The following is a 17725-nucleotide window of genomic DNA, read 5'->3' on the forward strand; positions in this document are numbered from 1 at the left end:
ATCCTAACATTTTATAAACTGATGTTTTTTCTAATGTGAGATTTTCATTTAAACTAACGTTTAAATCACTATCTGTTGCTGAAGGAGGTAACACAATGTGATTGAGCTTACAGCCCACTCAGGATATATTGGCAGTATATAAACTGAGTGTCTGTGGCGACATTCACAGAACAAAAGCTCTGTTACAGTTGTTCTCCATTGTAAACACATGAAAATGGAACTTTGCACACACTTCTGAAAACTTGAAGCTCATGTAGCAACAACAAGACTCCAGACTGCTAAACTCTCGGCACAATTCTTTTGTTTTCAGTCAAACATCAATTTTAAATCCACCAGGACTGAAATGTTAAGGATTGACACTTTGAGTGGACTAGAGACTTTGATTTATTGGAGTGAACAGTTGCATTCTGGACATGCAAATATTTTGATTATAATTCATGGATTACAGTATTAGTAGGACAAGTAATAGAAGTACTTTTAAAAGTAGAAAAAGGTCATTTTGTTGCAGTGATTCCTGATTTATAGTCTTTTTTTTTATTTATGTCAAATTAAACAATATACAATAAACAAAGGAAAGATACATAAACAGTAGAGCTTTGGCTAAGGATTATTTAGATTTTTTCAATTTTTAAAAATTAATTCTCATTTAGTCTTTAGTATTTTTTGATAATAGTTGATCAAATGGCCATTACATGATCCCAGAGCCCCAGAGGTCCTCAAATGTCCAAACCCCAAACATTCTATTTACAATATTATAAAACGGGACATCTTCATATTTGAGGAGCTGGAACCTGTGGATTTATCATATTTTTGCTTAATAAATGACCTAAATTAATTTATGTATGAACATAACTTGAGGAACAATCAAATAATTATTTCTGCACTGATATTGGGTTAACCAAAAAGACACTTTTCTGTTTGTATAAACTTGTTTGTTTACAGTCAACATGAAGCTGAACCTGGTTTGGTGTTGTTGGACCAGACGTCTCCCTCTGCTGGTGAGGACGAGAAGCTGCCGTCATTGAAAGATGAGATGATCACGACATAATAGCCCTGCCGGGAAGAAGGTATATTTTCTCTTCTTTTTTCTGTCCACAATGACACCATTCCCTTATACCCCCAGACTCGTTGTCTGCTCTCCTCCAGTTTAACACCGGGGTGAAAATCCCACCACCTTTCCAGTAAAGAAATACACTTTAATGGCACATTAAGACTATTACGTTTGCTCCTCCACCCACCGCCACCACCAGCTCCTCTTTTTCCTGCCACTTCTTGTAGCTGTAATCTGGTGTTTGAAATAAGAAATCACGCCTGATGCAGCAACATACCAGTCGCTGGGGTAACGTCTCTGTTTCCCCTCCTCTCTCCTGGGTCTGTTCATGACAGGTCTTGATTTTTTTTCTTCTTCTTCTTGCGTGCTGGTATGAAGAAGGAGGCTCACAGCACGCCATGCAACCCCCCCTCCCCCCTAACTCTTATGTGAGAATAGCTGCCAAATTGTATTCAGATGGAGCAATGCATGAGAGGGCACTGCCAAGAGTCATTTGCAGTAAATACTCCCAAAATGCCCTCTAGATTTCTCACCAAATATCAGATCCACCATGATAGCACCCTTAATCAACCTCAACATTGGAAAGTGGAAGGAATATAGGGGGGGCGGGGGGGGGGTTACTGCCAGCTTTAAGTATGCTTTTAGTCGCCTAAGTTACAATTGAACCCTCTCTCCGAAAGAAAAATTATCCTCGCATGCGATGGAGCACTAAATGGAAGAGCCCTTGGGACAGAACACTTAATACAGTAAATTGAAGCAAGAGACGAGCGAGGAGAAGTTCCTGCGTCTCTTGGAAGCTATTCAAAACATCTCAGCAATGGTTGCATTACTGCAGACACAGGAGCAGAAGTGTGTGTGTGTGTGTGTGTGTGTGTGTGTGTGGGGGGGGGGGGGGGGGGGGGGGGGGGGGGGGGGGGGGGGGGGGGATAGCCCGCTGTTACAGTCCAATTAATGTGTGTAGATAGCGCAGACGTGATTTATAGTTTATTTGTCGGCTCTGCTGTGCTGACAAACGAGCTTCCAGACGCCTCTGGCACGCAACAGGTAATGCGTGCAGCTCAAGCACATCATGAAAGGCGTCTCAGGTCCCGAAGAGGCTTTGGCTGCCTGCTCAGGTCTCTGTGACCGGTTCCCCTTTCTCCTCCACTCACGCCTAAATGAAGACGTCCTTCAAAGCAGCGGGTTTCGTGTCACATGTTAAATACCACTTTTTTTTTTTTGAACATCGGAGTTGACGTAGTTGTGAAAACTTCAAGCATCATTTAGAAATTGAGACATCGTGGGCCTTTGCTCTTGGTGGAGTGGGTGTCACAGGCTGCAGCTGCAGCAGACGAGCTCTGCGTTCTGGATATTTGCAGATAACAGATTTACCTCACAGGTGTTTACAGGTTAGAGTAATGAATTAGGGCTGTTATCTATCAGTCTATGGATTATTTTTTCTACAAATTGATTAATCATTTAGTCCACATAAAATGTCAGAAAAAAAGACTAATGTCTTCAAGGAAAATGTTTGTTTTTATTATCATCCTTACACTGTTGAAAACATAAATCTTTAAAAACCTATTTACAAATATAAAGTTCCATTTTAAAAAAGAAAAGTGATGTCGTGAAAGAGCTGGGCACTGTAGTTTTTAATCATGTTACTCAAACAGAAGTAAATAGTGCAGTTTGAAAATGTATCATCTATCTAGAAGAGAACACCGCCAACTTTGTAATCGTTTTCTTTTTTGTGTTACATTTCTTTTGGAAAACTAAAGCAAACTACTAAACTACGACCAGCAATTTGTTATTTTAATTTAAAAAAAGTAAATAACGTTAGCTCACATTTCAAACATTGCAGCAGAAAGCAGAAATGCTAGATATAAAATGTACTTTGCATCATGAAGCTAAGGTTAAGTAGATTCTTCTTTTAATTCTATATTACATAAGACCAAACGAATGATGCTTGTTTGACTTCGCACAATAGTGACGTACTGCAACTATGAATTTGACCCCATAATGTTGGTCAGTAAACATGTATTTTAGAGGCAATCCTGCACTCGTGCGTGTGTTCGTTGCAGCCCTCAGATGCCATCAGTCGCTCCAAATCTCAACTCAACTGCAGAACTATTTCAATACTGCACAGAAATGCGAAAAGAAAACTCTTAAGCCATCACCCCTCCCTGCTGCCTGTCGCTGGCTATTTGTACGACTCTCGTATGAAACACTTCTGACGTTAAACACCTGTTAACTTTTATGTCTTGAGAGAGTAGTGGCTGAATGGGGGAGCATTATGTGCAGCGCTGGCCAAATCCCCAGTAGAGGAAAGACCACTCCCAGTGCAGAGAGGCAGCAGCAGGAGTGAGTGAGCCCCCTGATCCCGATCCCTGCAGCCGGCGAGGATCCCCTCGGCAGTCACCTCTATTCCCTTTGACAGCTGTGTGAAACCGCCATCTCTCCACAGCTCTCTGCTGGATAAACCGGCAGAAAGTGGGGAGACGTGAGGAGGTTTGAGGCGGCTTATGTTGTTGGTGTCTTGTATCACAGTTTTCCTTTTTTCCTTCACATGTAGATGCTGAAGTGAGGCCGGTGCAGTGTGTCCTGCCAGAATCCACATGGCCTGTTACACCCATTATGAAGAGCCCCACACTGTACTGTAACTCTGAGGTACTGTTTACAACCAGTTATAATCCAGTAATATAATACACACCACTCTGCACTATCATTTTACATTGGTACTTATATATACTGATACTTATGTACTTTTACGACAGTAGATAGTACATTACATATTTCTACACAGTGGTGTTGAGTTCACCAGTCTGTTGTTGAGTCATGTGACTTATAGATCTCCATCAATACTAAGTTGACTAAACAATACCATCGTCTTTTCAAAATGGCTTTGAGTAAATACAATAAACCCTCCAGTATGGGACAAAATATAATAATGCCAAATACAATGTTTCATCGTAACCATTGGTCAGTGAGTAAAAAGGTTGAAGCTCTACTTACAATACAAATGCTAAAGTCTTTCAACCCTTTTTTTAAATTCTTATTTTTCAGAAAGAGTGTTCTTGTCTCTTAATGTTTATGGATAATGATAATGTAATTCTGCCGTCCAACTCATCGATGGATTGACATAATATTATACTTGCTGCAACAAACAGTTATTGTCATTATCAATTAATCTGTTGAGTATTCTATCAATTTCTTAATGTGTTTATGAAATGCAAAAAAAGGAAAAATATGCTCTTCACAAGAGAAAGTTCATTAGCAACTAGAAACAGCAAATATTTGGCATTTCTGCTTAAAAATAACTCAAATAAATAATTCTTAAAACAGCTGCTGATACATTTTCTGTAGATCTACTAATGACTATCAATATTTTATTTATTTATGGTGATTTTTATTTCTCCTGTTGATTTTCTTTATCCACTTTAAGTAAATATTTTACTTGTAAAAACTTACAGTATAGTTGATCTATCAGGAACATAAGTAACCATCAGTCCGATGGACTGTATATAACGTAACTTCAGACAGCATCCCGATGAAGACGACGTTGAAAAACAAGTAAAAGTTTGACTTGGTTGTGGTTGAGAGCCGACACTTCTTTTCTTACAGTATTTGTAAAAATACTTTCAGGTACAATAGATTCAAAGCAGGTCAGTAAATGTGTCCGTATTTTCGCAGCAGCAGTTAATTAGATATATTTCGATTATTGGCTTGTGTTGCTGCTTTCTCTACCTTTTCGAAATTCTTGCTGTGCGAGGTCCCCGCTGAGCTGAAAGCTTTACTCCATCTTGTACATAAAACACGCTGCCTATAAATCACTCTAATGTGCCTCAAACTGCTGATCCTCAGCAGCACAACCCTGTTGGGCAAATCCCAAAAAATCATTTAGGACTACAATGCAAACGACGTATAATAAAGTGAGTGAAAGGAGCGCTGTTTGTCTGCCAGACCTGGTGGCTAAATGAAAGCTGATCCAAACCTTTAAATGAGAGGTGATATTTTAAGGCTCCAGGAAATACCTGGGAGAGGTACACCTTTAAGGAATCAAATGTAGCAATCCACAGGAATGGTCCGACAACCTCACCCAGAGAACTCTCCGTAAGCCGTCTGAGCTTTTTGGATCCCGTAAGTTCAGGTGCAGCGATTAAAGCCTCCCAACGTGTTAATGACGGTGGAATATTTCATTCTGAGTTTGTCAGTTTTATCCCCCATTAGCAAGCAGGAATGTCCCCTCCTCTCCTCTGCTCAGAGGCAATTGGTTAATGTCTTTGGCTATTTACACATTCACAGACAGCACATCCATTTAGGAAACACTTGAGATAACGTTCAAGACATAATACGGGTGAATTAATACAAATCTGGATATTCTACCCTGTGCACTATTTTATCTTATCATAAGCAAATATTTCAGATTTTTGGAGTTTTGAAAAACACAAGCAACACAGTTTTGAACCGCTATGCATCATCTGAAGAAAATAAACTGTTTGGTTTTCTGTTTTAGTCCATGGATGTACCACCGGTCTAAATATGAAAAAGTCACTTTAGAAGCAAATTACAGAAAATCGGTCTCCCATTATTTCACTTTTCAAAATGTTCTGTTGAAACAAATTCATAACTGACCACAAGTAAGAACCTGAAGTTGCATGAAACAATGAAAAAAGGAAGCGATGTTCAGTATTTCTACATTTATGAAAAACGTGTCTTTACATTGACAGGTAGACGATCTAACACAATTGTATTGATAAACAGTTAACTATACAAACCACTCAATCACCTCCATTTAGAAACAGTTCTTTGTCTGCAGTGCGTGTTGTTACAAATATCTTATGAAGAAAATACAGTTTATAGAAAAACTCTACGTTTTTCCTGTCTGACCTAAACTGCTGTTATTTAAAAGGAACTTCCCATACCTTTTGAATATTAAGTATAAAAACACAAACCTTAAAAAAGAGGGAGGAAAACTCCTTTCATTCACAGAATGAATATTGAAAAACAAAATTCACGATGAACGCTGAGATGTTTCACAGTGAATTCTATGTACAAGTGTTGGGATATGGAACGGAGACAAACTCAGGCCTCTAATTTGAATTCACCCTCTTTATCTGAAAGCACGACTCGGCTGCACGTTAGGCCTTTGATTGGGCTGAAATACTATGGTTCACTGGGCATTACTGAATAAACGGAGGAATGATGAAGCCTGATCCAAACCATATGGGCGTAGTGCAGTAGAAGGATTCCTACACAGATCCTCAGGTTTACGCTCAACCATCAGAGAGAGAGAACCTAATACTGTCCAGAGCGTTTCAATATCTACAGTAAATGAAGCAGAAACAGCTTTACGTGCTAACTGACTGCAGAGGCTCTTTGGCCCCCGATAACAAAACTGACTTGAATACGGTAGGCAGAGAAAAGGCTGCTGCGGCGAATCGGTCCAGCGCTGTCTGATGTTTTAGCGTTTGGCTCTCTTGGAAGGGGGCTCCTCTGATTTCTGTCCACCCCGTGTTCGCACCGCAGGGGGGCTGGCCTCCCGTTTACGGCCCCCCTTCGCCGTCGCTGCTGCTGCCTGGCCCCTCGTCCCGCTGCGGGAGGGAAACAAGGAACAAGTGTCAGCTCGTTTGACTTAAGTGTCATATTTAGGTGCCGTAAAAACATGTCTTTGTTAATTCAAGAGTAACTCCTGGAAAGTGTTGCAATAACAAGTACTGCTTGACAACATGCAGGTGAACTTGGTGTGTCCACATTCTCCTTAAATAGAAAAAAGTGAGCATGAGACAACTTTTTAAAAGACACAGTTCAGGTTCAGAAACAAAATCTCTTTGGAATCTATAAATGGGCACAATTAAAAGAAACAAACAAAACCCCTGAGAAAAATTAAGAAAGGATATAGATTTTGAGAAGTTGTTTTCCGTTATATCTAATGGAGCGCGTTGCTTCCATTTTAAAAAGGCTCAAAAGTCTTGCAAGTAGTGCGGTGAAAGCTGTGACCACACCGGCTTTGTTTGGTAATAAATACGGGATTCCTTTCATGTTTAACCAAAGAGTGCGCACACTGGGTCAAACATCTCACCAATATCTTTTAAAAATACGTATCCAGAAGGTGCAGAGATTCGTGTGCATTAAGTCTGCCGGCTGGCCATTCCGGGAAAGCTTTTGGTAAAATGTCGTGTTTCACAGAGCAGCGACCCAGCGGTCAGTTCTGGTCGGATTCTCCTTTAAGCTTGTTCATTCTGCTGAACCTCAATGAGACAAACTCACCGTGAGCCAGCTGCGGTCTCCTCTTTACCGTTCTGTCGACTTGCCCGGGTGGATGGTTTGCTTGGCTTGTTTCTGAGGAGCAGTAAAAACAAATGTGGAACAACAGTTGCTGTAGTGCTAAATCCCCCCCCCTGCTTTAATTTAATAGGATGTGACAGTGATGATGCCTGCTGGGTGCTTCAGAGTGCAAACATTCAGCGCTAAAACAAACGGCCTCATTCATCACTTCAGAGGACGACAGCGTCTCATAACTGTGTATACAACTGTGACACTACACCAAATATGAATTAGTGTCTGAGTTGATCTGCAGGTATTCTTGTGTTTTGTCATCAACCTCATTTTTAAGAATGAATTGGTCTGATTACATTTTAAATACTTGCTTTAACTTTGTTTTTGACCAAATAATGAAGTTCCAGTAAAGTTTGAATTATGGGTCCGTAATAATGCTCATTCTTGATATTTTCGTGATGACATTTCCACCGGTACATGTTAGTATCGTTGTTGTTGTTCTGGTTTGTGTCCGTGAGCGGTTGAATTACCTTTCAGCCTCCAGGCGAGATGCTGCCCGTGTGGTCGCTCTGGTTGCGGTTCCTTTTTCTTCCTCCTCTTTCTCACCATCATCGTCGTCGTCCTCTTCATCATTCTGCTCGCTTTCTTCTGCCTTTTTATCTGTGGATAAAGATGATAAAAGGTTGCAGACATCATCATCATCAATATGTCACCCTAAGACACTTCACTGGAGCGTTACAATTCTTCGATGGAAGTAAAAGTATTTTAACAACAATTTACCAAACTGTAACGACTCCTATGTGCTCATCCGTCACACTGAGATGAGAAACGGTTGTATCTTTCACTAACATATCACCAGATTCATATGCGTGTGTGCTTTCTCACCACCACTGTCGGGTTCCTCCACACTTTGTTCCTGTTGACTGTCGTCCTTCTTTACCTCCTCTTCAGCCTGTATAATCATATTTTATATTTCAATACACATCAAGACACATATTGAGAGAATTAAATACAAATTTCGATGGTGGAATTGCAGACCAGGATGTTTTAATCCACAATGATCTCACCTCCACAGATTCCTCCATTTCCTCTGATCTCTTCCTCTTCATTGCTGGTTTACCTGGAATAGAAATATCATTAAATTGATTTTTGTAATTGACCAACGACCGCCTAAAAAAAATATTTTGTCAAATTGAGCTCATAGCTAAACTACCAGCCTTCCCTCGTGTCAACTGTCATTGCCTAATTACTCATTCATACTAATTTACAATCTGTTAACAGATGACACCAAAATAAAACCTGTTTTAACACATCGTGTTGTGAAATGCACCAATGAGCTGTTGAGGTTTGGCTCACTTGGTCTGTGAGTTTGTAATGCATGCTCTGGCAGACATGTAGCCACACCTCTTCCTAATGTTATTCACCATTTATAGTGTGCACAGTTCTTTAAACCATTTAGGAAACCCATAAACAAGAAGGAATTAAAAATGGACCTACGTGTGTCAGCGGTCTCTTTAGAGTCGGAGCCTCCTGCAGCTTCGGTGTCTTCTGGAACAGGAGACGGCAGACTGACTTGACTTCCTCGCCGTGCGATTTTCTTCGGTCCACTTTCTTCTTCAGTTGTCTACCGATGGGAAATGAAAAACACGAGATGCAGTGGAATGCACTCAATGTCCTCTACAAAATACTATTCATTGTGTCTGCAGACAGAATTCAGTCATCATGTGTGGTGACTATTGTTAAACGGCTAACTCACAATGTCACACGTACAGAAACATGGACTGTCCTTTTAGTAATAAACACGGTGAAGTGAAGTATCTTAACATTTATGTACATGTTAGACGTTTAACATACCTCCTCTCTTTCGGTGCTCTCTTTGTCCGTATCCTCATCCTTCTGACTATCTGAGGTTGAAAAAAATAATAACAACAAAAGAGTCAAGACTTAAATTATTTTACTCTGCAGCACTTATGTAGCTCAGAAAAGGAAAACTTGTTCATTATAAAGTACAATAAAACTAAATTCCTTATAGACTTTGTTATAATAACATTTTTGCATCAACATTCTCAAACAGAGGAATAACTTCATAATAATTGTAAGAGACGTTTTTTGTTGTTGTACAACCTCCCACCACTTGGGGGCGTAGTGCCGGTGTGAATCAGGGCACAGGTAATATGATCAGTGGGGTCATTGGATACAGGTGTTGCTGAACAGAAGGGAGCAAACGGTTTTTGACCGTGCGACATTTAATGCATGTAAATGTTATGATTTATTTGGTATATGTAAAGGAAATGGATAACGACAGAGAAAGTGATTGGCCTCTGTTTATGTGAGAAATAAAATGCCTATATTGGAAACTGGACTTCGTTATTTATGGCACGCGTCAGAGCAAACATTTCAGCAACCGTGGTGACTTTTTTTTTGGGAAGCAACGGTCACTACAATAATCATCAGAGCTAAATTAAGAGCAGGGAACAATTCATCATCGTCGGCCAGCCGAAAGAGAAAACCAGCAAATCCTGATGAGATAAATATTTAAAATATATATATACCACGGCAAATCGTAAAACTTATTTCAGACTTAAACAATGGATCATTTTACCAGCAGTGGCCTCTTTAGCAGCAGCTTCTGAATGTCTTCCCGAGCAGCTTGAAGTTTCCTCTGATTTCTCCGGCTCTTCAGGTCGGGCCTTCTCGGCCTCCTCTGTGGTTTTGGATGATCGACCCCTGCGTGGCGTTCTGACCTCCACAAACTTCTCCTGAAGGTGAGAAAAGTCCAAAAGGAAATCAATAGATACAGATGTGAAATAAAAACATGCAAACGATTTCTGCAATAATTGTCATTTATGTATTTCATAAGGTTTCAAAACCTCGAACAAGAAAACACAGCAGAAATGTTACAATTACAGGATTATTTTATGTAAAGGGCTGTATTTACCTCAGATGGTTGCTCTTTACTTTCCTTTTCATCCCTCTCATCACCTGATCAGTTATAGAAACATCAGACATTATTCCATAAAATAAAAAAATAATTTCATCCACAAATGGTGAATATGTTATTTACTGACTGGATTAAAAATACTATGTTGTGACCTGATGTCTTCAGTTAACTGATTAACAATAGTTTTTCCATTTTAATGACAATTTCAAATGTTCACAAACTTTGACAAATCAAATCTCACCAGATTCTTTCACTGCTGCAACTTTCTGAGTGGACAACTTTCGTTTCCGTCTTCCTCGTCCCTCCGTCTTCTCATCCTACATCACACAAACGTGTCAGCACAGAGGGTAGGGTACTGTATCAACATCTGGATCCATCAAAATATGTCAGAGCTGAATTTCAAACAAACTGTTTTGGCGTCACCTTTTCAGACAGGTCTGATCCCTTCTCATCTTCCTGGCTGTCTGCACTGGAGACATCACCTGAGCAACACAAACAAATATCAACGACTGAAATCAACTGCAAGGACATCCACAGTGGAGGAATAAGAAAAAACAAAACGTGAAATGTATTCAGTCCCAGTTTCAGCTTCTTGAGAGGACAGCATCAGCAGCAGGGGATTTCATAAAAAGTCACAACTCACTGATTTGTTTGACCAGCTTGGACGGACTCTCAGATCCACTTTCGCTGATCTCCTCAGTCTTCAGTGGGACATTGTGTTCCATCTGAACATAAATGACAAGATACATGGATTAAATAAAAAGAACATAATACAGATACAGTGGGCAGACAGGAGCTATAGATCAGAGCGCCATTGCTACACTTTGTTTGGATGTAAACCACCTGTAAGTGAGCGTGACTAAGGTTGAACACTCACAGTCTGTGGATCACTCTTCTCCGATGCAACATTTTCTTCCTCCTCTGTCTTACTCTCAGCTTCACCTGGTGGTGGGAAGAAGAAGAAGTAGGGTTAAAAAAATATGCACTTACAGTATTAAGAAGGTTTTAATCTAAGTTAGATAAAAAGACTTACTATCATCTACGTCCATCTTTGCCTGGTTGTCCTCAGCTACAACCTCTTCTGCCTATTTATAAAGAGAGATGGCTTTAAAGTTTAATATGGCATGAAAATATTAAAGATTTGAATTTGTAAATCATGAATAATACTTCACCTTTGGGCTCGTCTTTGTTTCTGTAACATCTGGCTCAATTTGCTCTAAAGAAGCGACGGGATTCTCAGTTAACAGTCAAAGAATATTAATATTGTTCTTTTCAAAAATAATGTTTTCAAGCACTCACCTTGTTCAGTGGTAATGTTGTCTGAGCCTTGTTCAGCGGATTCAGAAGCAACTGCAGCTGTGCTTTCATCAGTGGTTCCTCTGACCTCTTCTGCTTCAGACACAACAGCACCAGCAGCTGCAATATTACAGAAAAGGTTGATGCACAGACGACGCCTGGTCAGTAAAAATGTCTTTCATCAAACCACAAACTTCACTTTGGAAATCACAAGAAATTATAATTGTGTAGTTCAAAACACTTAAATAGAAGAAAATAAAATGTTACCTTCTTTGCCAGCTGCTGCTGCTGGTTCCATGTTTCCATCTGGCTGTGTTTCAGGAGCAATTTCTGCACATTTGGCTTCTTCCTCATTTAAAAGAGCCCGACGGTCGTTTGAGGTGTTCTCATCCTCCTCCTATGTAGAAGGCAGAAGAACGTATTCCACAACACAATAACACTTTAGAAAATGCTACTTTTTAAAGAATTATATATTTGCGATTCAAAAGAAGCTCACAAGAACTAGTCAAATAGTCCAAAAAGGCTAAAGAAAAGCCAAAAGAAGGATGTCTTCACCCGTAACATTAACGAATGTGACATTTTATTTACCTGTGGAGCAAGAGACTCAGACTTTTCAGCCGTTGCTACATCCATTTCTTTCTCAGAAGTTTCAGACACATCTGTGAGGGAGATACATTGTATTTAGGGAACCATTCTGACATGTTCAGGTAACGGATAACACACATTGTTCCGTCACTGTCTTGTATTTACCTGCAGCGTTTGGCTTTTCATCGACAGTTTGTTGAGGTGCAACTGGTGACGGCTCAGAGGCTGTAAACTCGGCTTCAGCAGCCGTTTGCACATCCATCAGAGGCTCTTCTGGTTCAGCTGCAGGGGTTTCCAGCGGTTGTGGTGGGGCGGTCGGATTCACCTTCTGGTCTTCCCTGGTGTTGTGGCATATTAAGGTGGAGGACACTATACTGTCAGGATCCATGGAGAGCAGAGTCAGAGCTGCCTCTTTCATCTTCATATCGGCGTCCTGCAGCGTCAACTCGGGCATCGCATCCTCCTGACTGCTCTCAGGTGGAAGTCTCGCCTCTGCTGAGGTACAAACGGCCATGAGAGCCAGCAGAGCGTCGGCCTCGGCCGGCACAGCTGGCGTCTCGCTCCGCTGCGACTCCGTTTCGCCTTCCGGTGGCTCAGGGGTGATGTCGCTTAGCGCGTCGCACGTATCGTCCGAGAACGAGGTGGTGACCGTGGTGGTGACTGGTTCGGAGTCTGTGCTCGTGTCTTGGAGAAGAGAGTGCTTCTTCGGCTGCTCCTCTGCATCAAGTGAGGAAACTGAAGACTTTGAAGATTTATCAGACTTTTCCAGTTTGTCTTCTCGGGGTGTTTTCTTCTCTTCTTGGCCATCATCTTTCTTCTCTGGGACTTTATCCTTCTTCTCCGTTTTTTTCTTTCCACTCTTAGTTTCTGATTTCTCATGGAGAGGTTCCTCTGAGACTTTCCTCTGTTCCTTTGCATTCACCTCTTTTTTCTTCTCCTTCGTCGTCTCAGGTTTGCTGATGGGAACACCTCCTGTGCTTTTGACTTCTGAACTCTGAACTTTAGTATCTGTCTTCGATAACAATTGGGTCTTTGTTTCCTCTTTGGATTTGGATTTAGATTTTTCCACGATTCTTCCTTTATCTGTTGGCTTGGCCCTTTTTGGATCTTTGTCCGTTTCAGAGCTGGACTTTGATTTCTGGCTGTCTTGATCCGCTTTAGTCTTTTCCTTCTCGCTGTCTTTATTATCGGTTTTAGATTTGGGTTTGTCTCCTGGCCTGTCCTCGGTGTGGCTCTTTGACCTTTTCAGAACTTCCTTGGAGTGTTTATCTTTCTTCTTGCTGCTGTCAGACCCGGGCTCCATGTCAGACCGATCCTCAGAAGAGCAGGCAGAATCAAGACGGAGCAGCTGCTTGTAATCACTCTTCGCTGAAGTTCTGTCTCCTTTGGCCTTTTCCTTTTCTTTGCTCTTATCTTTCTCCTTTTCCCTATTTTTGTCCTTCTCTGCTTTGACAGTCTCCACAGATGGAGCTTTTGACTTCTTGACAGAAGCATCTTTAGGACCCTCGTCTGCCACAACCTCTGACAAAGACGACTTTCCTTCTCTTGCGGTTGCAGCCATTTTCTTCTCACTTTTAATCTTAAGTTTCTTCTCACCTTTCTCTTCAGAGGTCGCTTTAACAGCAGCACCTTCCTTCTGCTGGGATTCATCTGCCTGATGTTCGGATTTCTTCTCCTGCTTTAGTTTGAGTTTGCCGCGTTCATCTGACAAGCTGCGTTCTTTCTCTTTGCGTTCTTTAAAGTGAAGTTCTTTGCGGGACAACCTATCAAATTTCCCAACTGAGCGCTGTTTGAGAGCCTCTTGGGAGCCCTGCTCCAACTCCAGGATGAACGAGTGTGTGCGGCTTTTTTCAGACAGCTTCTTGGTTTCACTGGAGTCTTCTGAGACGCTGCCGCTCATCCTTCTGTGCCGTTCATCGGACGATGCCGATTCCGACAGATTTCTTACCAATTTCGGTTGTGGGTGCTTTGAGGCTGTAGATTTCACTTCCTAATTATTAAACGACAAAACACAAAAATGCTTGTTTACAACTCGCCAATCGAAGGACAATCCTGTTACCTGTGAAATCAGTTTTATTCACGACGGCTTTCACGTACCGCTTTCTTGGATCCTTCTGTATCTCCTCTCTTTCTGCTTGAAACGTCTTCTTTCCTGAAGGGTGAAATTGATGAATGTATTTATATTTATAGACTTTTGTATATCTAAACATTTGGTTGTTTTGTTAAGCAGCAGCTGGGTGAGTTTGCTTGGCAGCCGTTGATTACCTACCTTGAGTCTAACTTCCTCTTCCTATTGAGAGCCATTTTTTTCTCCAGAACTTTTCTTTCTTTGCGAGCCTCTTTGGCTCGGGGGCCGTCCAGCACGGCAGAGTCTCCGCCCTTTTGTTTTTTCTGATCTGTGTCGGAAACAGAACCGGGTAAATGACGTGACAGTTAAGAGTAAACGAGGCTATTTTGTCCCCACCCGAAATGGAAGAGACAAGAAAACAGCGAGTGACAAAAAAACCCGAAGCCCACAACTATGGAAGCAGTTGACAGAAGGCAGCTCACACATGACACACAGAACATACCTTGTTCTTCAGCCTGCGCTGCTTTCAGTTTACGCTTCTCCTCCATTCGTTCTCTGTTCTGCTGTCTCTTGAGCAGCCTTTCCTCTTTGTCCTTCGCCTATGAGACCACAGTTGTGGACCAAGACAGAAATGACAAAAGCCAGTAATTAAACCAAAGGACCATAAAACTCTGTGTTTTTCTGTGTTGACAAGCCTTTGATTTATCTATAAATAGAATTAAAGCTCTGCTAGCAATGTTAACATTAAAACAACTCACCGCACTTCTCCGACGTTCTTCCACAGTGATTTCATCATCCGAGTCGCTATAGTAGCGGGAGTAGAGGAAGGGCTTATGAACGTAAGCCTTGCGGCGAGGTTTACGCTCTTCTTCTTCTGCGTCTCCACTGGCTTGTTTCTTTTCTGCTCCCTCATCTTGATCTGGTGGGAAAGAAGAAAAAAAAAAACACACACACACACACACACACAGGAAAATGTTATAATCCAACGGAGCAGAGTTGAAAATAATTATCTGTGGTAATAGATTGACCATATTTCACATTTAATGAGACAGTGAATTAGTCTCAGTCAGGAATAAAAAGTTGAGACCATCTGATTGAAGTTCCCCCTCTTCAGAGGAATCCGACTGCAGCTCGTCGTCTTCACTTTGTTCCTCGAACGACGACAGGTCACTGGTGTGGACAGAGCTCACTGTGATGTCACTCAGGCCGTCCAGGTCAGAGTCCTCCAAAAAGTATTCTGCCGAGCAAAGACACATCAGTATTTTAAATCGTTTTTTCACTACTTTTTAGTTCTGTAAAATGTTTTCATTATCAATTCATCTGTCTTTTTAAAGTTTAATCATTGAATTGTTTCTCTAATAAATCTGAATATCAACAATTTCCCAAGATGACTTCTTTAAAATTGCTTCAAACTCTCCGATTGATGAAAGACCCAAAAGATATTAAATTTACAAAGACATAAAGAAACGCAGCAAATTCAACTATTAGTTTTCTGTAGAAATCATTTCTGCGTTATCTTTATATCCATGTCTACCATGTCATCAGGTGTAGTTTTATTAAGAATATTAAAGCACATACAGAGGGTGAGGGTACAACAGCTCACCTTCCTTTATCCTTTCTCTGGCTTTTTGCTTTTCCTGACTCGTAGATTTCAGCAGATCGTCATCATTCTTCTCTTCTGAGGGTTTTCCTGTTGTTTTGCTGGCAGCTCTGTCTCTCTCCTCCTCTGTCTGCTCCTGAGCTCCAGACTCATCTTCCTCCATCTTCACCTCCTCCATTAACCCCTCTTTTCCCAGATCCACGTGTTCCTGAACGTCCTCTGTCTTCACTTCTAACGCCTGGACCTCTGCTGCCAGCTCCTCCGCCTCCTCGAGTGTCCTCCCATCATGGTGGTCGTCTTCTTCCTCATCGACACTCATGTCCTGCTCGCCGTCCTCCACCAGCTGCATGGGCTCATCTTGGCCCCGACGTCCTTTATCTGAGCTGGCCCTGACGCTGGCCTCCTGGTTGAGAGAGGTTATGGTGTCCAGGATGGACATGGCGTCGCTGGCAGACGTGGTAGCCGGAGCAGACGACGAGGCTGTGAAAACGTAAGGTGAACAAGGTAAGCTTAAGCCAGACACTCATCATTCTGTTTGTCATGGCTGATGAAGGGATCAAAAGCTTTGCACCTTGCTCAGGAATGCTGACGTCTGGTTTGGTCTCTGTTGAAGGCAGTGGCGGCGGTGGCTCCTCAGAGCAGCTGCCAGGTGACAGAAATTCACGGACCACCCTCTCCACCTGCGGCCTGAAGAGATGGTTGATTTTGGGATCCACCACTTGGGCCACGATCCTGTCCACTCCCTGCTCCAGCATCCCAGATCTAAGAGGAACAGTCTGATTTTACTTTGGGTTCCTTCTACGTAAAAAATGTTCTTAAACATCACAACAAAAAAAGACAGCTATTCTTGAAAAAGTATAAAAGGTGGAAAGGAGATATTGCTCCATTCTCACTCACTGCAGCACGAGTTGCCTGATGTTGTTTCTCAGCTGGTTCTTGTTCAGATGAGGGCTCCACGTGTGGTTAGAGAGGTGATTAGAGACAAAGTTGTCCACTCTTTGTTTCAGGTTCAAGTAAGCTGGCTGCAAAAACAAAAAAAGAACAAAACAAAACAAGAATTAGTAAATACAACGTCCGTATACGCTTATCATCTGGAGAAGTTAATTTAATTGTTGGATGAAAGTAGTTAGTTTATCATCTGTATTGTTGTAATAGCAAACCTGAGTCAGCTGCCAAATTACAAACTTTTAAATACAATAAGCAATCAAACCTTTTTCATCCTTTGCCTTTTGTTTGTGTCAAAATTAGATCAGTCTGACATAAACTCCTCAATAACAGAAATACAGTAATCCTACATCACTATGTAAGATTAATGCTCTTTGTTTGTGAATTACCTTTTATCAAACTAAAGGAATTTGTCTATGCATCGCCCTTATAAAGCATGAATATTTCCTTATTTAGTGTAATAACAACGTTTAATGCTATTAACTACAGTACAGTAGAGGCCCAGTTTACAATAATCTCCTACAATTTGTGTTTCAATAAAAAGTGAAAGAAAGAAATTGTTTGACTTTGCAATTATTATATTGTCCCAAACCAATAACTCAGTCATGCCAACACCCACACAAAGGTCCCTAAAAGTGGTTAACTGTTAAATGTGATTGATTAACATCTTACCAAGTCATAAATGAATGAAAATCAATGGCTGGCTCAAAAGATAATGCTAAGTCTCAGAAAATGTATCCTGGACGACAGTTAGTGCTGAAAGATAAAACGTTATAACTGTTTTCAACCGTTACCTTTGTGTCAACGTCTGCAAGGCAGTCCCTCCTGAACTGGTCGAAGAGACCCTGTGTTTTTAAATGATTGACGATCATTGAGACGAGCTGAGGGTCTCCGGGTGGTAAACCAGCCATGTCTGAATGTAGCTGAGGGTTTAGCTTGGACTCGGTTAATTTTAAATATATCAATACTGACAATACATCGGGT

General features: G+C 41.3%; 1 protein-coding gene across 1 annotated transcript; it reads right to left on the reverse strand.

Annotated features, from left to right (window-relative positions):
- Positions 1-5692: 5692 nt before the first annotated feature.
- On the reverse strand, positions 5693-17658 carry bod1l1 (biorientation of chromosomes in cell division 1-like 1). Its single transcript, XM_079167646.1, has 28 exons — positions 17536-17658; positions 16694-16818; positions 16368-16558; positions 15800-16276; positions 15284-15433; positions 14955-15115; positions 14699-14795; positions 14398-14524; positions 14226-14280; positions 12294-14118; positions 12132-12202; positions 11811-11940; positions 11547-11663; positions 11420-11463; positions 11281-11332; positions 11125-11189; positions 10891-10972; positions 10671-10729; positions 10489-10564; positions 10245-10288; positions 9909-10065; positions 9161-9210; positions 8804-8930; positions 8374-8426; positions 8192-8258; positions 7837-7966; positions 7298-7369; positions 5693-6621 (listed from the first exon to the last, which is right to left on the reverse strand). The coding sequence occupies exons 1-28, from the start codon at positions 17650-17652 to the stop codon at positions 6492-6494; spliced, it is 4851 nt and encodes a 1616-aa protein (XP_079023772.1). The 5' UTR covers positions 17653-17658; the 3' UTR covers positions 5693-6491.
- Between the last annotated feature and the right edge of the window lie 67 nt (positions 17659-17725).

This window comes from Pholis gunnellus (genome assembly GCF_910591455.1).
Source record: "Pholis gunnellus genome assembly, chromosome: 10".
Classification (NCBI taxonomy): Eukaryota; Metazoa; Chordata; class Actinopteri; order Perciformes; family Pholidae; genus Pholis; species Pholis gunnellus.